Source organism: Artemia franciscana, chromosome 19 (genome assembly GCF_032884065.1).
Source record: "Artemia franciscana chromosome 19, ASM3288406v1, whole genome shotgun sequence".
Taxonomy (NCBI): Eukaryota; Metazoa; Arthropoda; class Branchiopoda; order Anostraca; family Artemiidae; genus Artemia; species Artemia franciscana.
This window is the reverse complement of record NC_088881.1, coordinates 4154913-4177594: the sequence shown is the minus strand read 5'-3', so window position 1 is coordinate 4177594 and position 22682 is coordinate 4154913. Positions and strand designations below refer to the sequence as shown.

Below are 22682 nucleotides of genomic sequence, written 5' to 3'. Positions count from 1 at the left end.
AGAGCTTCTTTGTGTTTTCTTTATTTCAGGGTATAAATTAAAAGGAAAGTTGCACTTTATTACAAATATTATTTAGTTACAATAGTTTGTTAATTATTAGTTTGCATGCTAGGTTTTAGCAGAGGACAACAGAGTTTGTATATGTTATTTTGTCCTTTACTTTGTAGTCTAAATTAAAGTAAAGTTGCAATTTACTGCAACTATTTATTAGTTGCATTAGTTAGTTAATTATTAGATAATCATGCTAGGTTTTGGTAGAGGACAACAGATAGGGGAATGCCCTACAGATAGGTAGAGTAGCTTCATAGGAGGCTTAGACCTAGTAGGACCTTGTCCCAGGGGGGTCCATAATAGAAACTGAACCCCCCCCCCCCTGGGGGTCATAATTACAGGTGGAGGAGGAAGAAGGCCCCTCAAATGTACACTCAACAGGGCACACTGCCGTGTTCACACATCAGATGAGTTACAAACTTTCTCCCAGTAATGGTTAAATTGCATGGTGATGCAGAACACCATCGTGGGAGGATCCTCTATAGGAGGACAACTGCGACAGGGCATAAGATCCAGATTTATGGACAACGGCCACTGTAAAGGGCTGCCTCGACCCTTTCGGGGTACCTGCAAGACTGGGAAACTTGCGGTCAATTTTTCCCACTTGAGGAGTGGCACCCCTTGGGGAAATTATAGCCTAGTAAACAACACAGCACTCGTACGAGATTCTGATTATTGGATATTTTTCTGGGCTTGGTTGGTTTTGATGGGCGTTTTCGGGCTGAAAAACCTCTTCCTAGCTAATTTATCTACTATGGGCTGCCTCCCCTTAGTAGCATAATATTTGTAGGCATGAATATATAATGAGTCGGAGGTAATAGGCTTAGGACTGTCTGTGCAGGATTTCGACTCTTGTTGATAGAAGAGCATCGCAAAGTGCTGAAAACCATGTTGTGACCAAGATGGGCCCAGGATTGCACAAAGCCTCCAACTTACTTAGGTCCCAGGGACTTCTTGCTGTCGGGTTCTAAGCCGGCTTAAGCGCTTCGGTGTAGACTTGAGAAGATATGTTGGTCCCCATCCTGCACTGGTATCCGGGATCACTGCTTCTCCTGAGGCCAAAATAATTTCAAAGATTTAAAGAACATGAAAATTGGAACTTGGAATGTTACGACGTTAAAAAATGAATATAGCATCAACATTTTGACTGACGAATTCAGACTGTTTGAACTGGATTTATTAGGAGTTTCAGAAACTCGTATCCCAGGGGTAGGAAGCATGAAATTAGGTGACATAGAATTTGTTTACTCAGGCAGAAAGGATGGGGTACATAGACAGGGAGTAGGGCTCATGATGAATAAGGAAGCTGCTAAGTCTTGTTTAGGCTGGGAAGGTACTAATAATAGAATACTAATTGCTCATTTTATGACTAAAAAGTTCAGGGTATCAGTTATAGTAGTATATGCCCCCGTTGAACCAACTGATGGAGATACTAGTGACTCAGATGAATTTTACTTACAGTTACAGGAGCAAATAGACAGGGTACCAGGTAGAAATATGGTGTTTTTGCTTGGAGATTTTAATGCCCATGTTGGTAGAAATAGGTATAGATGGTATCCTAGCCTAGGTAAATTTGGTGTTGGAAAAGAAAACAGTAAAGGCTATAGGCTTTTGCAATTTTGTAGGTATAACAACCTAGTTATAACCAATACGGTGTTTGGTCACAAAATGGCCCATAAGTTGACATGGTATTCACGTGATGGTAAGACAGAAAACCTTATTGATTATGTTATTGTAAACAGAAGACTAGCAGGATCAATACAAGATACTAGGGTGTATAGGAGTGCTGTTTTTGATGTTAAAAGTAAAGATCACCATCTAGTTGTGTCTAAGGTTAATTTAAAGCTGAAATTTCGGAAGGGTAACTCCCTCCCGGAAAGTTATGATGTTGGTAGACTCCAGGATGAAAATTTGAGAAAAAACTTCCAGGAACAGTTGAAAACTAAACTTGAGAGTTTAAAATTTTACAATGTGGAAGATGGATGGAATATTTTCAGAAAAACAATTTGTGAAGTTGCTGATGGTGTCCTAGGGAAGAGTGCTAAGACTGCAACTAGGAATATTAGTGAAAAACCTTTAGGTTTAATTGAGAGTAGAAGGGGTTTGTATAAGAATTATCTGAGTGATAGGTCGTATGAAAACAAAAGGATAGTAAAGAAAGTGGAGAAAGCATTAAAATATGAACTAAGGAGATGTGAAGTGGAGGCCATGGATAAAATTGCTGAGGAGCTGGAAGATGCGGCTAGACGGCATAATAGTATAATATTATACTGGCATGTTAATAAATTGAAAGGGAGTAGCCAATCCGGACTAGTCCCAGTTAAAGATAGAAATGGGGCCACAATTAGTGATAAGGAAAAAGTTATAGAAAGATGGGTGGAATATTTCGAGAATGTACTAAACCGAGATACAGTTGCAGGAAAAGATATAGATGAAAATGAAAAAGTTTGTGATACCTTGGATGTGAAGGAAGATTTGTTTAGTGAGGAAGAATTAGCGACAGTACTAAAAGGATTAAAAAATAATAAGGCCCCAGGTCCTGATAGTATGATTAATGAGTTTCTTAAATATGGTGCCTCTGAGGTTAGGAATAAGCTACTGAATATTATGAACATGATTTTTGAAAAAGGGGAAGTACCCAATGATTTTAGGAAAACCTTAATTAAACCACTGTATAAGAAAGGTGACAAGAGTGAGTGTCGTAATTATCGAGGCATTAGTCTGGTCTCTGTAGGTAGCAAATTACTGAGTAATATGATACTTTTTAGACTGAGACATGCTGTAGACAAAGTTTTTAAAGGGAAGAACAATGCGGTTTTAGAAAAGGTAGAGGATGTGTCGACCATGTTTTCACTCTTAGGTTAATAATTGAGAAGTCCCTTCGTTGTCAAACACCTTTGGTCCTCAGTTTTATCGATTATGAGCAAGCTTTCGATTCTGTTGATAGAAGAGCGTTAACAAAGGTCTTATCGTTATATGGTATACCAGAAAATACATTAAAGTGATTTGTGCTATGTACGAGAATAATACTGCTGCGGTTAAGGTAGGAAATGAGGTTAGCAACTGGTTTTGTATTAAATCAGGAGTTAAGCAGGGTTGTGTTCTATCCCCCTTTATATGGATCACTTTGATGGACTTCGTCTTAAGGACCACAGGAAAGGAAATTGGAGACCATGGAATCAAATGGGGAGGAAGAACGCTCCTGGACTTAGATTATGCTGATGATTTATGCATATTAGATGAAAGTGTGAGCAAAATGAATGAATTTTTGGAGGTTTTGCGAGTTCAGGGTGCTAAAATAGGCTTGAAAATTAATGTTAAGAAGACTAAGTCACTAAGGCTAGGAATAAGTGAAGATGAACAGGTGACATTAGGTAACGAAAAGATTGATCAGGTTGGGAGCTTCAGTTACCTTGGTAGTATTATTAGTAAAGATGGTGGGAGCAGTGAAGATGTTAAAAGTAGAATAGCTAAGGCTCAGGGTGTCTTTTCACAGTTAAAAAAAAGTTTGGAAGAATAGAAAGATAAGTCTACAAACCAAGATTAGAATATTGGAAGCTACAGTGATGACAGTGGTCAAATATGACTCTGAAGCATGGGCACTCCGAAAAGCAGATGAAAATTTACTAGATGTTTTCCAGAGAAATTGCCTTCGGATTGTGTTGGGTACCCGGCTGACTGACCGTATTTCAAACAGTAGGTTGTAAGAAAAGTGTGCTTCAATCCCGCTTTCTAGGGCTATAATGAAAGAAAGGTTGAGATGGCTAGGCCACATTCTACGGATGAAGGATGACAGATTACCAAAGATTGTCCTTTTTGGCCAACCGTCTGGGGCTACACGGAAAGCAGGTCGTCCTTGTCTGGGTTGGGAGGATGCCATAAATAAAGATTTAAAGGAAATGGGAACTTCATGGGAGGGTGTAAAGAGGGAGGCTTTAAATAGATTAGGTTGGAGGAGGAGCGTGCGTAGCTGTGTTGGCCTCAGGCGGCTTGGTGCTGCAGTGAGTTATTAGTAGTAGTAGTAGTATACTATGTGCAAAGAGATTTTAAAAAGGGGGTACCTCAGGAGTAGCTTAGGGTATTAAATTGGAACTTTCAGAGAATGCTTAGAGGGAAGATCAATTAACCAAAAGGCAATAAGTTTACGCTACTACTAATATTGCTATTTCAACTATTGCTTCTGTTGCAACTGCTACTTAGGCTAAGAGTTTTAAGGGGAAAGTTCGGGGAAACGTCAAGGGGGGAGTTGAAGTAAATTAAAACACACCTTGGATATGCAGGTTATCAAAAAGGCATATCGACAACATCATAGGAAAAGCTTATTATATTAATTTGAAACTTTTAGGGCTTAGTGAGGGGGGTGTTAACTGACCAAAAGACAGTATGATCATGCTACTATTGCTACTAACACAAGTACTACCTACTGTTGGCACTATTAATCCATCTATTACTACTAGCACCCCTCCTACTACTTCTAAACTACTGTGATTACTACTACAACTAAGGCTAATGATATGAAGGTGAAAAGTTCAGGGAATATTGAAGGGGAAGTTGAAAAGAATCAAAGAATGCTGTGTGGATGTAGGCTGTCAAAAGGGCGCATCGGCAATACCTTAGGTATGGCTTGAAGTTGAAACTTAGAGAGCTTTTTGTGCTGGATGTTAAACTAACCAAAAGGTAACCAAAGTAAAAAGCGAAGTGGGCACATTGTATTATTTATTCTTCCTTATTTTTTCCACCACGGCATTTCGTATGGAAAAAGTTGTCACAGAAACTTCGCAAACAGCTCATTAAATTGAAAATTGAAAGTTCTAGTGTAACCCACATGTACCCTAATGTAGTTAATTGAAAAAAACCATAAGTACATAAAAAATAATATTTCACTTTATTTTTTAGCCGAAATGTGAATGTTGTAAGATGGTATTTTATATTTTTTTTTTTTTTTTTTTATTTGAGATGTGAGCCTATAGTAAACTCAGATGACAATTAATTTGACCGTTTATTTATTTATTTAGGCTCTGTCTACTTCTGACTGATAAAAAAAGGCTTTGATGGACAAATCAAAGCCTTGCCCCTCCCCCGGGGGAATGCGGGGTATCAAGTCGTCCCCAAAGATATAGATATTAGGTTTTCGACTAAGCTGAACAGAATGGCTATCTAAAATTTTGATCCGGTTACTTTGGGGGGGAATGTGCGTGGGAGGGAGCCTAGGTGCCCTCCAATTTTTGGTCACTTAAAAAGGGCACTAGAACTTTTAATTTCCGTTAGAAAGAGCCCTCTCGCAACATTCTAGGACCACTGGATCAATAGAATGACCCCTGGAAAAAAAAGCAATAAACACGCATCCGTGATCTGTCTTCTTGCAAAAAAATACAAAATTCCACATTTTGTAGATAGGAGCTTGAAGCAGCTACAGTAGTGTTCTCTGATACGCTGAATCTGATGGTGTGATTTTCGTTAAGACTTTAGGATTAGTAGGGGGTGTTTTCCCCTATTTTCTAAAATAAGGCAAATTTTCTCAGGCTCATAACTATTGATGGGTAAGTTTAAACTTGATGGAACTTATATATTTAAAATCAGTATTAAAATGCGATTCTTTTGATGTAACTATTGATATCAAAACTCTGTTTTTTAGAGTTCTGGTTACTATTGAGCCGGGTCGCTCCTTGCTACAGTTTTTTTTATCACGAACTGTTTGATTATTTGTAATTTTGGAGGGATAGATGAATAACAGAAAATAATCCTGTTGTTAAATCTGTATATTAATTTTCTAATCCAGAAACAAATTTGTTTCTATAATCCTTTAATTCCTGATTCTTATTTTGTTTATGGACAAAAAAGTATGAGTTGTTCCGTAATTTAATTTCAATGATAAAGAGGAAGTTTTAAATGTTTTAATTAATTATTAAATCAATATATTAACTAATGTATTAATTAAATGTAAGTTAATTTATGCCGTTATCTATGCACAGTATGCCTTGGTGCGAGCAGACCCAATTAATCTAAAAGACTGATAATAGTTGATATTTTCTATTATTAGTGACTGATTGTAACACACAGCTTGACTGTGAGGATTTTTAAACTGATATTAAAGTGGCATGATATAAAAGTGACTTACCTCACCTAAGAGCTATGACCTCTGTCCACCTGATTTGTCAGATAAATCTGATAAACCGGAACCGAAAAGGGTCAAGGAGATTGGCTTCCGCTGTAGCATTGAAAAAAATAAGAGCAAACAACTATATGTAATTAGTTTATTGGGTATAAATTTTGTTTATTTTTATTCATGTCTTTTAGTTTTACTGCTGATGATGAACACTGTATATGTGTTCGAAATATCCAGTTAAAAAAATTTATATCTATTCACTGTCGATTAATAGGTTTCATCCCTATTTTGAACTGTTATACTTTCGATAAATAATAGAGGAAGAGGAATTTCAAGCAAGGACCGTATTCAGTTAAGTGCAAATTATATTATGGTCTTTAAAAGGCATGGGGGGAGCATCAATCCAACTCATTTTAGTTTCTGCTCGTTTTGAGTTTGACTCGGTTATTGTAATTTCTGCTCATTTTAGGTTTCATTTATTTATTGATGGTGATTTTTGGCAGTTTTACGCTTGAAAAATTATTTGACTTTAATTCTGGGTATTTTCTGTTTAATGTAGTTCTTGACTTTTCTTCGAGAAATGTTTCTTTTGTGGAATTTTTTAAAATGATAATTATCATATAACTAAAGGGCTGTTATGGTAATCACTCCTTATTTTACGACAAATAATCTAAGAATGGTGCTAATATAATCAGCATGTCTGAGAGCAATAAATTGATGTTAAATGTGGTGGGGTTTACCATGCAAATGGTATATAATAAAGTATAATGAGTGGCAAACGGAGGAGACAACAGATGTTACACAACGCTGTTTTAATTTTTTGCCCTTTTTTTCTAATGGAGTTAAAATAATTATTTTAAAAGGTAAATTAGCCATTCTGAAGTTGGGCCTCAGTCCGGCCTCTGTTCGAATCATCGACTTGAATCAAACAATTACTCTTGACAACATCGATGTCACTGCTTTGGAATCCAACCACTGTCCCGGTGCTGTGATGTTTCTTTTTAAATTGCCAACGGGACGACGTATTCTACATACTGGGGATTTTCGGGCATGTGAAGAGATGGAAAAAATCAGTATTTTGAGAGAAGAACCAATTGAGGCTGTCTACCTCGATACAACGTAAGAATCTAATGATTGTTTTAATCAAACATTGCGATACAATGGCTGAGTTTTTTTTCTTATAGAAAATGCAGTGTTCTTTTTATAGAGAACATTATAGAACATGTTGTATCATTATAGAGAACATATTAGAACATGTTTGTTAACAAGCTCCAATTGTTAAACGCTCAGTTTTTTATTGATTGAGAATTTTGCGTTTTGTATTTCTGAGAGCATAATAGAGTATGTTCTATCATTGTAAAAAACCTATTAGAACATGTTTGTTGACCTGCTCGATTCGCAAAAAAAACTCGGTCTTTTGAAAAATAACTCAGTGTTCTTTTTATAGAGAACATAATAGAATATGTTGTATCATTATAGAGAATGTTCTCTATAATGACACAATATGTTTTACTATGTTATCTGTTAAAATAACGATGATTTTTTATCAGTAAAAGACCGAGCATGTGCTAGTCAACTGAGCTGTTTATTATGTTCTCTATAAAAGAACATCTCTTATTGATAAAAAAAAATTTGGCGTTCTGTATCATAGAGAGCATAATAGAACATGATCTATCATTATGAAAAACAAAATAGAACATGTTTGTTGACTGGCTCGAACTGTGAAATGCTCTGTCCCTAAAAAAAAAGCGTTCTTTTTATAGAGAACAGAATAGAACATGTTGTATCATTAAAGAGAACATAATATAACATGTTTATTGATTAGTTCAAATTGTGAAATGCTCTGTCTGTAGAAAAAAAAACTAGCGTTCTTTCTATAGAGAATATAATAGAACATGTTTGTTGACTAACTCGAATTGTGAAATGTTCGGTCTCTTGAAAAAAAAACCAGCGTTGTTTTATAGAAAATGTAATAGAACATGCTGTATCATTAAAGAGGACATAATAGAACATGTTTGTTGACTAGCTCGAAATGTGAAATGCTCGGTTCTCTTGAAAAAAAATAATGTTCTTTTTATAGAAAACATAACAAAACATATTTTTTGTCTAGCTCGAATTGGGAAATGCTCGGTCTCTTTTATACTTGTATTTCTGAGAGCATAATAGAGTATGTTCTATCATTATAAAGGTATAATAGAACATGTTTGTTGACCTACTCGATTTGCAAAAAAAATCGGTCTCTTGAAAAATAACACAGTGTTCTTTTTATGGAGAACATGATAGAACATGTTGTATCAAACAGTTCGTGGTAACGAACTGTAGTAAGGAGCGATCCGGCTCAATAGTAACCAAAACTCTAAAAAATTGAATTTTGATATAAATAGCTACATCAAAAGAATTGCATTTTAATGCTGATTTTAAATATATAAGTTTCATCAAGTTTAGTCTTAGCCATCAAAAGTTACGAGCCTGAGAAAATTTGCCTTATTTAGGAAAATAGGGGGAAACACCTATGTCGTAGGATCTTAGTCATCCTACGTAGGTAGGAATGACTAAAAGTCGTAGGATCTTAACGAAAATGACACCATCAGATTCAGCGTATCAGAGAACCCTACTGTAGAAGTTTCAAGCTCCTATCTACAAAAATGTGGAATTTTGCATTTTTTGCCAAAAGACAAATCACGGGTGCGTGTCTATTTGTTTTTTTTTTTTTTTTTTTGTTTTTTTTTTTTTTTCTCCAGTGGTCATCGTATCGACCAAGTGGTCCTAGAATGTCGCAAGAGGGCTCATTCTAACGGAAATGAAAAGTTCTAGTGCCCTTTTTAAGTGACCAAAAAAATTGGAGGGCATCTAGGCCCCCTCCCACGCTCATTTTTTCTCAAAGTCAACGGATCAAAATTTTGAGATAGCCATTTTGTTTGGCATAGTCGAAAATCTTAATAACTATGTTTTTGGGGATGACTTACTCCCCCACAGTCCCTGGGGGAGGGGTTGCAAGTTACAAACTTCAACCAGTGTTTACATATAATAATGGTTATTGGGAAGTGTACAGACGTTTTCAGGGGGATTTTTTTGGTTTTGGGGGTAGGGTTGAGGGAGGGGGATATGTGGGAGGATCTTTCCTTGGAGAAATATGCCATGGGGAAAAAAATTCAATGAAAAGGGCGCAGGATTTTCTAGCATTACTATAAAAAAAAAAAAATGAAAAAATAAACATGAAAACGTTTTTTCAAATGAAAGTAAGGAATAGCATTGAAATTTAAAACAAACAGAGATTATTACGCATATGAAGGGTTCTAAAAATACTTTAGCATAAAGAGCGAGGTATTTAGGAGGAGATAAATACCTCGCTCTTTATGCTAAAATATTTTTAGTGATTTCAACTATTTATTCTACGGCCTATTTGATTCAGGGGTCATTCTTAAAGAATTGGAATAAAACTTACGATTTAGTGTAAAGAGCGAGGTATTAACGAGGGTACAAACCCCCTCGTACACATAATAAAAATATAAGAATATAAAAGTTTGTTACGTAAGTTAATTCTTAAGTTACGTATATTTTTTACTAATAAAAACGTTCGTTGAATATTAAAAGTTCTAGTAGCCTTTTTAAGTAACCGAAAAATTGGAGGGCAGCTAGGCCTCCTTCCCCGCCCCTTATTTCTCAAAATCGTCTGATCAAAACTAAGAGAAAGCCATTTAGCCAAAAAAAAAATTAATATACTAATTTCATTTCAATAATTTATGTGCGGATAGCCAAAATCAAACATGCATTAATTCAAAAACGTTCAGAAATTAAATAAAAAAAACTAGTTTTTTTAACTGAAAGTAAGGAGCGACATTAAAACTTAAAACGAACAGAAATTACTCCGTATAGGAAATGGGTTGTCCCCTCCGAAGTCCCACGCTCTTTACGCTAAAGTTTTTAGTTGTTTTAAAAAGTAGAATTGTTGCAAAGAGTCAAACTTTAGCGTAAAGAGTGAGGGACTGCGGAGGGGACAACCCATTTCATATACGGAGTAATTTCTGTTCGTTTTAAGTTTTAATGTTGCTCCTTACTTTCAGTTAAAAAAAACTAGTTTTTTTTATTTAATCATTATAGAGACCATAATATAACATGTTTGTTCACATATTCTCTATAATGACACAACAAGTTTTACTATGTTTTCTGTAAAAATAACAATGATTTTTTTATCAGTAAAAGACCGAGCATTCACAATTCATGCTGGTCAACTAACCCGTTTTATTTTGTTCTCTGTAATGGCACAACATGTTCTATTATGTTCTTTATAAAGAACGTCTCTTATTGACAAAAAAATTGGCGCTCTGAATCATAGAGAGCATAATAGAACATGATCTATCATTATCAAAAACATAATAGAACATGTTTGTTGACTAGCTCAAATTGTGAACTGCTCGATCTCTTGAAAAAAAACAGCGTTCTTTTTATAGAGGACATAATAGAACATGATGTTGTAACATGAAAAAGAACATAATATAACATGTTTGTTGACTAGCTCGAATTGTGAAATGCTCGATCTCGTGAAAAATATAGTTTTCTTTTTATGGAGAACATAATAGAACATGTTTGTTGACTGGGTCGAATTCTGAAATTCTCGGTGTCTTGTAAAAAAAAAAAACAGCGTTCTTTTTATAAAGAACATAATAGAACATGTTGTATCATTAAAAAGAACATAATACAACATGTTTGTTGACTAGCTCGAATTGTGAAATGCTCGGTCTCTTGAAAAAAAAGTGTTCTTTTTATAGAGAACATAATAAAACATGTTTGTTGACTAGCTCGAATCGTGAACTGATCAGTCTCCTGAAAAAATAGTGTTTTTTTGTATAGAGAGCGTAATAAAACATGTTTGTTCTCGGTCTCTTAAATAAAAAAGCAGCGTTCTTTCTATAGAGAACATAATAGAAAATGTTGTATCACTAAAGAGAACATAATAGAACATGTTTGTTGACTAGCTTGAAGTGTGAAATGCTTAGTCTCTTGAAAAAAACTAGTGTTCTTCTAGAATGATAACTTGATAAAAAAATGTTTATTGAGTAGCTAGAATTGTTAAATGCTTGGTCTCTTGAAAAAAGTGTTCTTTTTGTTGAGAATATAACAGAAGATGTTAGTTGACTAGCTCGAATTGTGAAATGCTCGGTCTCTTGAAAAAAAAAAACAGTTTTCTTTTTATAGCGAACGTAATAGGACATGTTGTATCATTAAAGAGAACATAATAGGACATGTTTGTTGACTAGCCAGAATTGTGAATGCTCGGTTTCTTGAAAAAAAATAGTGAACATGTTAGAACATGTTTCTTGACTAGCTCGAATTGTGAAACGCTCCGGTCTCTTGAAAAAAAAAACAGCGTTCTTTTATAGAGAACATAATAGAACATATTGTATAATTAATGAAAACATAATTGAACATTTTCATTGACAAGCCGGGATTTCGGAATGGTCAGTTTTTTTGTTTTTTTTTGACAAAAAATTCAATGGTCTGTATTATAGATAATCTAAAAGATCATGTTCTATCGTGTTGGAGAACATAATTGAACCTGTTCGTTGACAAGACTGAATTGTGTCTTTTATTGAAAAAAAAAATCCAGCTTATTCTATTTTATGGAACTTCATAGCCAACTATTATAGGGAATGTGATATAAAAAGAGTAATAAAGTTACATTTTTTAAATTACAAAGTAAATTACTGCATAGGCCTGAGAAGGAAAAAGCTTAATGAGTCTAGTTTAGGGACCCCCATCTAGTTTGGTATGTTGACTATTCCCTCCTACATCCTGCCGCAATCCTGCCATGATATCAAGGATATTGGAGGGGGACATACTAAGGTTCGAGGGTGGGGTGCGAGATGTAGGAAGGTGTATTTAAGGCCAACAGTTTGGTGAGAAGTTTCAGGTCTATTTGTAGGGAAGTCACAGTTTGTAGGTTGCATTCATCTATAAGAGGGAATAAATTAGATTACGTGATCTGAAGGGAGAGTTTATAAAGAGAGCATGACATCTGAATTTTCAAGCGAAAAATTTCAATTTTTCGCAACAGCAGAAAATCTAAATAACAAATTGTTCTTTGCGTATCAGTATCAAACATTATAAGTTAATCAATTATAACTTTAATGATGTATCAGTTTAAAAAAATCAATAAATTTCATTAATTAAATAAATAAATTAAATAACAAATAAATTAAATAATAATGAATGAGTCAATAAACAAATAAGATAAATAATATTGCAAAGGTTAATCGTTGGTTTCTGACTGGACTATTTGTATCATTGTCTTAGTGAGATTAATTTTCAAATACATTTAGAAATGTCATATATATAGAAATTTGTTTTGGGGGGGAGGAGGAGACAAGTTCAGTAAATTTTTAAACAGACTGATATATTATATCAAAATCTGGAATAAGTAAAACAAAGAAGAAAAAATAAGGAAAGCGAAGAATAATTCTCCAATCCCCTATTTTTTTTTAAGAAGAAGTGGCACGAAACACAACCTTTGTGTTTTAATATCATTGCGTAACCAGTTAATCGCTTGGTGGCTGGTCCCGCAGTGGTTACTTGCTGCCACTTCTTTTTGTTTCATGGTTGTCTTGTTCGATTTCAAACTTCAATTATGAAATGAAATCTAGTAACAATTCAATATTAAAAACCCCTGATGAACTTTAATAAAGGATACAGGTAATCTCTAGCCAATACGCTTTGAAATCAAAGAAGGTTTAAGAAATTTTCATCATAATTTCTTCTTGGAATTAAATAAAAAAAAGCTTTTTTTCAACTGAAAGTAATGAGCAACATTTAAACTTACAATGAACAGAAATTATTCTGTATATGAAGGAGTTGCCATATGATAGTAGGTAGTTTATATGATAGTAGGTAGAATAAGGTACAATCGGAATAAGGTGCAAGTTTGGTTCGTGTTCATGTTGAATAGGGGAAAATCTCAGCAGGATATTCTTCAAGTTCTAAAGGTTGAAGAATTGGGTTCAAAATGCACCAGTCCAGAGAATGGCACCCCATTTTTTTCTCGTGGATTCTCTGCGTACAATAGTTAATTGGAATAGGAATTTCACCGATTCTATAATGGTATCAGGGGTGAAAGTGGTATTTCTGATTTTAAACGAGGGCTACCATCGAGGCCATATCTAGGATATCGTACGAGGGGGGTGGGGGGGTTCAATGTTTTTAACTCGTCAAAAATTTGTTTAGATGCATTTTTCTTGCGTTTTATGAGACGGAAAAAATTTGGGGGAGGGGAATACAAACCCGCCCCCTCCCCTGGATACAGCCTTGGCTACCCTTACATTTGATTAGAGAATGGATAGAATTACGTTTGAATTGTTTTTTACTTGAACTGCAATTCAGTTGAAATAGAGGGGAAGCAGCAACACAACTTTCTTGCCACTGATGTTTTTGTGTAAGATGTTTTGCTGCATTTTGTTTTAGTTTTTTTCAAAAATCGTGTTTATATTTCTCTCCAGTCCGTTATTTCTACTTAAATCACTTTGAACAAGTTTACCTCAGGTACCATTCATGCATCATGGGGGGAGGAGGTATACGACTCAACCCTGCAATATGGAATAATTTGTGTCGGTCTTTCATGTCTGGAATCGTGTATTGATATAATCTAAAGATAAGGTTCTATTTCTGGAATGCTTTCATGAAACTATGCCTTTCTATGCCTCAGTCTGGCATGCTGGTCTCACAAAAGATCAAACTAACAAACTTGAGGGAATACAAAAGCATGCATTGCGAGTGATTTTGGGGGAGACACTGTTACCTTATGAAGAATGTCTTGTTCTGTCAGGTCTGACAACGCTTGAAACAAGGAGGCACGAACTTCTATTGGGCTTCGGACATGGCCTTCTCTCATCACAGAAGCATCGCGATATCCTACCACCGAATATTACACAAAACAAGCACGACACCCGACACCGCAACAAGCTACAGCCATACAACCCCGGAGCAACACAGCGATACAGGAAATCATTCCGACAATATTTCACCCCTCATTTTATTTATAGTTTTACTAGCTGTATTTCACACAAACACCTAATTGGTGGGGGCGCTTCGCACCCCCCAAACCCCCCCCTCGTGCGCGTAATTCGTTAAGCGCCATATTAGTTTCGCGCCATTGTAGTTGTGTCACTGTGTCCCACCTGTGAATATAGACAGATATATACATGTTTTTAACTACCTAAAACTTGCGAAAATACAACATTCTTCGCTGTCCCATTGTCTCTGCATATAAATAGATTGTCGGGTTTATTGACTCTTGAACATGCAACTTATAATTGTCCATGGGAAAACAATCCATATTCAGATCTATACCGCATTTTTCTGATGATTGCCCTTGAGCTTTGTTGATGATGATTGCTAATCGAATATTCCCTGTGTCCCCGTCGTCATTTATATATCCCCCCTGTGCCCTTCCGGCGTCCCCGCTGTAGTTGTGTCCCTGTTTCCCGGTCGTCATTCGTATTCCCTGTGTCCCGGTCGTCATTTGTGTCCCGATGTCTCGGTCTGTAATTTCTCTTTGAGTGTCCCGGTCGTCACTTATATTCCCTGTGTCCCGGTCTGTAATTTCTCTTTGAGTGTCCCGGTCGTCATTTATATTCTTTGTGTCCCGGTTTCCCGGTCTATAACGTCATAAAGTCTTCAATGGCTCTGGTAGTGCAGCCAGATGAGGAAGTTTAACTTTTCCTGATGCGCAACACATTCCCATTGTTTCACCATTAAATTTTGAGGTCTTGCGAAAGGGACAAATTTTAGACATAGTCCCGATTTGAACACATCTACTCAAGCTATAATCATCGACTAAGCTGTACCAGAATGCCAGGCGATAATTTTTACGTTGCTCTTGTGATTCCTCGGCACGCTTTCTTTTGGCATTATCTCTTTGAGCCGCGAGCCTGTTTTAACGTTGTTCTTGTGATTCCTCGGCACGATTTTTTTGGTAATTTCTCTTTGAGCCTTAAGTATGTTTTCACGTTGTTCTTGTGATTCCTCGGCACGCTTTCTTTTGGTATTATCTCTTTGAGCCGCGAGCCTGTTTTCACATTGTTCTTGTGATTCCTCGGTACGATTTTTTTGGTAATTTCTCTTTGAGACGCAAGCCTGTTTTCACGTTGTTCTTGTGATTCCTCGGCACGCTTTCTTTTCTTACCTTCTCTTTTAGCCGCAAGCCTTTTGGCATTAACTCTTTGAGCCGCTTCTTCGGCTGTTTCTTCTGCCATTGTAGGACAGAGGCGCCATTCGGGCCAAATGTTGGGCTGGGCATGAACTTCATCTGGCCCCCAGATGAGTAAAAACGCATTTTCAGCACCCGTGTGTTGCTTGAAAATGTACTGTAACCGAATGTGGAACTCAGCCACACTGACCTCTAAGATTAATTGTAACAACGAAGAATACAAGCAACGAGGTTAAGTGATTAAACTGAAAGTGGAAAATCCAACCAGACTACAGGCTGGCATTCCTCAGCGAGAAACTTTCTTATTTAAGTAAACAATACCTCGGTGAAAGTAATCTTCATTTACATGCTGCGGGTTGTATCCAAAATCTCGGCTTTCCTTCAGCAGAAATCTTCCAGATCAAATATATTTACAAAAAGGAAAAACATAACAAGATAATAAAATATTACAACACTCAAGGTAACAAGGGGAACCGCCGAGGTTTCATCTTTGCAAAATCGTCAACAAGCTGGTCGTAGACCGAATTTTTGACTAAATCCTTCTCTGCAAAATATCAAAAGGAGGTGACTGAGACGATCATCTCCTGCTGAAGACCGCAGGTAGTTTTCACTATTTCTAGGCTAGAAAACAAACGCTCATTGCTCACTGTTATCACAGGAAGTGTGGCAGCAATACGAAGTACTTTAATTACTTCTGAGTAAGCCACTGGTAATGCCTGAAGATGGTCGACATTATCTAGGAAGTTTTCCAGCTTTTTCTCCTCATCTCAGCTTGGCAATACCAGCTTGAGATTCGAGAAGAATGTCGTCGATATCCAGCTCGCCATAAAGAGCAGAGAAATGCTCGAGCAGCTCTGTGTCCATAAACTTGGTTGAGCTTGGATCCAAGGCTTCGAGTGTACTCAGCACTGGTAAGCTATCTGTGAACCTTCTTTCAAATACTAATTCGCTTCATTTCATCCACCACAGTCATAGTCCGATTTCCGGATTCGATGAAATTCTTTCCTAGCGTCAAAGTTGTCACAAATTGTTTCAGATGCTGGGTGATCTTTTGAGTTCTTCGAGATCGTCCTTTCTGACCAACAGAGGAGGGTCTAGTCGTGGGTTCATTCACAGCAGGTACTTCGATTCCGAGTTCTGTCGCAAAATCTTTAGCCTTCTCGAAAAGCGATACGAATGAAGCGTCTGAACGCAGGTCGGTGAGTTCGCTTCTTGTGGCCTGAATCAGGGTGCGCGATCGAGAAATAACCAAGTCGACAGCTTGGAGTTGCTGAGATAGCGAGTTCGTCGCTCACATAATTGCTTCTACGTAGTGCAATTGGAAGATAACAAGGAACGATTCCATCTTCTTCTGGAGCCCAGCTGCCTCTGCCCATACTTTGCCGTCAGCTCCCTCGCTTACAACAGACAGTACAGCTAAAATGCATTCATATCAGAGTTTAACCTCTGATATAAATCGATACTAGTAAGACCATCGTGTGGCAGCACTTCTTTCCAGCTCCAGAATTTTCAGTTCGGCAGCTTTCTGGGCCTCAACAAACAACTGATGCCGAGTGTTGCTGTTGGAAATGAATGTGTATAGAGTCTGGACCAGTGAGAAAAAAGAAGCAACAGTGTCGACAGATTCAACGCAGCTTGCAATGACCAAATTTAGCTTATGTGATGGCAATGAATATAGAATGCATGTGGTGATTTTGCGCTCAAAAGAGCTGGAACACCGGAGAATGGTCCGCCCATTACGCTTGCTCCATCGTAGCACTGCGCGACACAGTAGTTCCAATCGACTCAAATTCTTGTCACTGTGTCATGAATGAAATTTGCTAGACTTTCAGCATCCAGGCTCTTCATGTGATAGCATCCGATCGGTCTTCCTTTTACTTTTCCTTCGTCGAAGTACCTAAGAAGCATGGCGAGCTGCTCTTTCTTCGAGTTGTCCTTTGTTTCGTCGACCAGAACGACAAAGTATTTGGCGCTTTTTAATTCTTGCACTTTCGTACACTGAAGCCCAGACACGATATCTCTCAAAACATCAAATTTAATTAAGATCCGATCACTCCTTCGTAAGTTAAAAATACCTCATTTTTTAATTTTTCAAAATTATACCCCCAAAGAGAGTTGATCCGTTCCGGTTATGTCAATTACATATCTATCCTGATATCTATAATCTGGTCTGGTTCCTGATACGCCTGCCAAATTTCATCGTCCTAGCTGACCTAGAAGTGCCTAAAGTAGCAAAACCAGGACAGACAGACAGACCGACAGAATTTACGATTGCTATATGTCACTTGGTAGATACCAAGTGCCATAAAAACACGGAAAACCCTTTTCGCCCAAATTCAGTTCTTTTAGTCCGCAAAACTGTGAGTGGCACAGAAAATTGAAACCCAAACTTGCACTTACTCGCTGAACCAGTTCACATGGTGACGGTTTCTGTTTCTTAATCCATCTACTCAGAGAAGACTGCCTCTTTCTCCTTCTCCGAGGCTGCCAATTTCCGCTTTTGAGCTCCTGACAAACTCATGATAACAAACAAATAAGATATTGAATCAACAAGATCACAAACAATTCTGTCACTCCAATCCCAATCCTTAGGATGACTTTATACTAACTACTGCTAATGTCTATTAATACCTTACGTCAATAGGCTTAATGGTGTAAAGTCTTTTACTCCTCTCTGTAAAGTGTGACTTTCTCTGTGATGTTCTTTAGAGTCTTATGGTAGCGTTGGCCTACAATCTGGGGTTTGACCGGTAGAGGATATCAAGCGTCTGTAACTTTCATAAGGTTTATGTTTCGAGTATAAAAATGTTTATTTACACATAGGAAACAGTAAATGTACATAAGACGAGGACAGAAACAGAATAAGAACTGACTCGAGTAATCTAAAACGGTTGCTTATATTCACTAAAACAAGGAAATAAATATTGAAACATTTGCCAGGAACTGACCTATTTTAATCTGTCAACTTAGAGGAATTACTGCAAATATTCAGAATTTATAATATTAATATAATCATCTAGAAAATGGGCATTCGACAGAACTTGAGAATTTAATTATATATCTAACCTACTTTCAAAGTTTACAATGGTTAATAGCAAATAGCGTAATTATTATGGCCGGCAAAGGGCCCTTCGTGGTGGACGCTTGGGCCCCCTGGAAAATCTGGGGTGGGTATTTGCCCGCCCCCCCTTCCAAATGGCGCCTCTGTTGTAGGATTTATACTAAAATTTCTCTTTGAATTAACTCTTTGAGCAGCTTCCTCGGCTGTTTTTTCTGCCATTGTAGGATTTATACTAAAATTTATCTTTGAATCGCCCCCTTATAAAAGAAATTGCAATTCTGATCATATAAAAGAAAACAGTAATTGTGCAATAAATCCGGAAAGTTTAAAAAATGCCCAATCTCAAAGTCGAATCAAAGTAAACACGGAATGACGTAACAATTGTATTTAATCGAATGCTTTTATAAACAAATAATGACGACATTGTGTTTCTTATCATAGAAAATAATAGTAATCCAATAAAAACCACATTTTAAAAGATACGAAAACTCAATGAGTAGCCAAGATAAACAAAAAGATAACGCAAAAATTTTAGCATCAAAATGTTTTGATACGCAAAAAAATTTACGGAAATGTATTTCTTGTCACAAAAAAAAAAAAATACTAATAATTCAGAACAACAAAAAGCTTAAGAAGTAACCTAAAGAGAACAAGATAAACAAAATATAAAACCAGCCAAAATTAAATAAAAAGGTTCTCAAAGGAAAAATCTAGCGAAAAAAATACAAATACATATGGGGTTAAAGCGTTCCCTGTCGAGTCCGGTGTACGTCAAGGATGTTTACTATCTTCAATATTATTCGCAATACTTATAGATTTTGTGCTTCGAGCTTGCCACTTTAGAGGAGGCATACAACTAAGCCCTGAGCGTCAACTACACCTTTGTGGTTTTGCTGACGATATTGTTTTCGTGGCTCACTACCATGAGGACATTCAACATAATCCGAATGAACTAGCAGTGAAAGTTGCCCCTATGGGCCTGAAGATTAATGTTGATAAAATGAAAATATGTCAAACGCAGTTGTGACGACCATTGCAGCTGGGATTCGATACGAAGGCACTGATGTAGAAGATGTCAGAAGATTTAAGTACCTCGGTAGTACAATTACCCAGGATGGGAATTGTGATAGAGAAGTCTTGCTACGAATAGCGTATGCAGGTGGAGCATTTTCTCAGCTGAAGAATATTTGGAGATGTAGATACTACTCTCAGAAGTTGAAGTTGCGATTGTTTTGGATTAATGTACTCTCTGTACTTTTATATGGATGCGAGTTCTGGAGCCTTTCAAAGAATGCTGAGAAAAGACTACTTGGCTTCGAGAATAATTGCCTGCGTAGAATCCTCGCGGTACATTGGACCGATAGAGTAACGAATGCCTAGATAAGGGCTGATAACGAACAACCACTGTTGATCGACGAGATCAGAATGGGAAGATGGAAGTATTGGGGACAGATGACTAGCATGAGTGAAGGACGTCTCCTGCACCATTTATGGTGGCATTCGAAGGAGTGGAAGACAACATAGCACTTGGTCGATCCCTGGAGAAAGAGGCAACGAGTCTCTGAACCACTCTGAACGAACTTTGGTCTTTGGCACAAGATCGGCCAAGTTGGAGGTCAACCGTCACCGCCCTATGTGCCCCCAGGCGTAGGAGAATCTATGTCTAAGTAAGTCAAAGTTAAAGGAGGAGGGATAAAAAGAGTTTAAGGTTGATTTGACGATTAATATTGGAAACGATGGATTGTATAAAACTCGTATCCCTTTCTGTTTTGTAGTAGATTAAATGATTATAGAAACTTCTTAGCCGTCTCTCCCTTGGGGGGACTTGGGTTGATATGGAGAAAGAATGCTTCCAGGGCCCGGGAATAAATGCGAGCCTTTCCATCAAAGCCAATGCAGTCTTTCAATTAGGGTAGCCAAACCTGCTTTAGCTGACCCAAAAATACAGTGTTCTCTTAGGAGCTAAAAATCCCACAAGTAGCCAGCAGAAAATGAGACACTAATTTATATGTGTCTCATTCACCTGCCATGATATTGATGACTTCTAGTAAGCATAAGAGACGTAAGCACATCCACAAGAGACGCTAATTTATATGTATCTCATTCACCTACCATGATATTGATGGCATCTAAGCGCAAGAGACTTAAGCACAGCCACAAGAGACGCTAATCATGTGTCTCTTCTAGTAAGCACAAGAGACGTAAGCACAGCCACAAGAGACGCTAATTTATATGTGTCTCATTCACCTACCATGATCTTGATGGCTTCTAAGCACAAGGGACGTAAGCACAGCCACAAGAGACGCTAATTTATATGTATCTCATTCACCTGTCATGATATTGATGGCTTCTAAGCACAAGAGACGTAAGTACAGCCACAAAAGACGCTAATTATATGTGTCTCCTCTAGTAAGCACAAGAGACGTAAGCACAGCCACAAGAGACGCTAATTTATATGTGTCTCATTCACCTGCCATGATATTGATGGCTTCTAGTAAGCACAAGAGACGTAAGCACAGCCACAAGAGACGCTAATTTATATGTATCATTCACCTGCCATGATATTGATGGCATCCAAGCACAAGAGACGTAAGTACAGCCACAAGAGACGCTAATTATATGTGTCTCTTCTAGTAAGCACAAGAGACGTAAGCACAGCCACAAGAGACGCTAATTATATTATCGTATTCACCTGCCATGATATTGATTGCTTCTAAGCGCAAGAGACGTAAGCACAGCCACAAGAGACGCTAATGATATGTGTCTCTTCTACTAAGCACAAGAGACGTAAGCACAGCCACAAGAGACGCTAATTTATATGTATCTCATTCACCTGCCATGATATTGATGGCTTCTAAGCACAAGAAACGTAAGCACAGCCACAAGAGAGACTAATTATATGTGTCTCTTCTATTAAGCACAAGAGACGTAAGCACAGCCACAAGAGACGCTAATTTATGTGTATCTCATTCACCTGCCATGATATTGATGGCTTCTAAGCCCAAGAGACGTAAGCACAGCCACAAGAGACGCTAATTATATGTGTCTCTTCTAGTAAGCACAAGAGACGTAAGCACAGCCACAAGATACGCTAATAATATGTATCTCATTCACTTGCCATGATATTGATGGCTTTTAAGCACAAGAGACGTAATCACAGCCACGAGAGACGCTAATTATCTGTGTCTCTTCTAGTAAGCACAAGAGACGTAAGCACAGCCACAAGAGACGCTAATTTATATGTATGGCATTCACCTGCCATGATATTGATGGCTTCTAAGCACAAGAGACGTAAGCACAGCCACATGAGACGCTATTTATATGTGTCTCTTCTAGTAAGCACAAGATACGCAAGCACAGCCACAAGAGACGCTAATTTATATGTGTTTCATTCACCTGCCATGATACTGATGGCTTCTAAGCACAACAGACGTACGCACAGCCACAAGAGATGCTAATTTATATGTATTTCATTCACCTGCCATGGTATTGATGGCGTCTAAGCAAAAGAGACGTAAGCACAGCCACAAGAGACGTTAATTATATGTGTCTCTTCTAGTAAGCACAAGAGACGTAAGCACAGCCACAAGAGACGCTAATTTATATGTGTCTCATTCACCTGCCATGATATTGATGGCTTCTAGTAAGCACAAGAGACGTAAGCACAGCCACAAGAGACGCTAATTTATATGTATCATTCACCTGCCATGATATTGATGGCATCCAAGCACAAGAGACGTAAGTACAGCCACAAGAGACGCTAATTATATGTGTCTCTTCTAGTAAGCACAAGAGACGTAAGCACAGCCACAAGAGAGGCTAATTATATGTGTCTCTTCTATTAAGTACAAGAGACGTAAGCACAGCCACAAGAGACGCTAATTTATATGTATCTCATTCACCTGCCATGATATTGATGGCTTCTAAGCTCAAGAGACGTAAGCACAGCCACAAGAGACGCTAATTATATGTGTCTCTTCTAGTAAGCACAAGAGACGTAAGCACAGCCACAAGAGACGCTAATTTATATGTATCTCATTCACCTGCCATGATATTGATGGCTTCTAAGCCCAAGAGACGTAAGCACAGCCACAAGAGACGCTAATTATATGTGTCTCTTTTAGTAAGGACAAGAGACGTAACCATAGCCACAAGAGACGTAAGCACAGCCAAAAGAGACGCTATTTATATGTGTCTCTTCTAGTAAGCACAAGAGACGTAAGCACAGCCACAAGATACGCTAATAATATGCATCTCATTCACTT

At 37.4% G+C, this 22682-nt stretch overlaps 1 protein-coding gene across 4 annotated transcripts in view; it reads left to right on the top strand.

The window, feature by feature from the left end:
* LOC136039177 (uncharacterized) overlaps positions 1 to 22682 on the top strand; it is a 92769-nt gene that overhangs the window by 41923 nt on the left and 28164 nt on the right. For all 4 annotated transcript variants that reach the window (XR_010620387.1, XR_010620388.1, XM_065722695.1 and 1 more), the window contains exon 5: positions 7021 to 7276. Coding sequence is in view for 2 of the 4 variants with exons in the window: in XM_065722695.1 (XP_065578767.1) it covers positions 7021 to 7276 (256 nt within the window). In the remaining 2 variants the exon portion in view is untranslated. The remainder of the gene's footprint in view (positions 1 to 7020; positions 7277 to 22682) is intronic.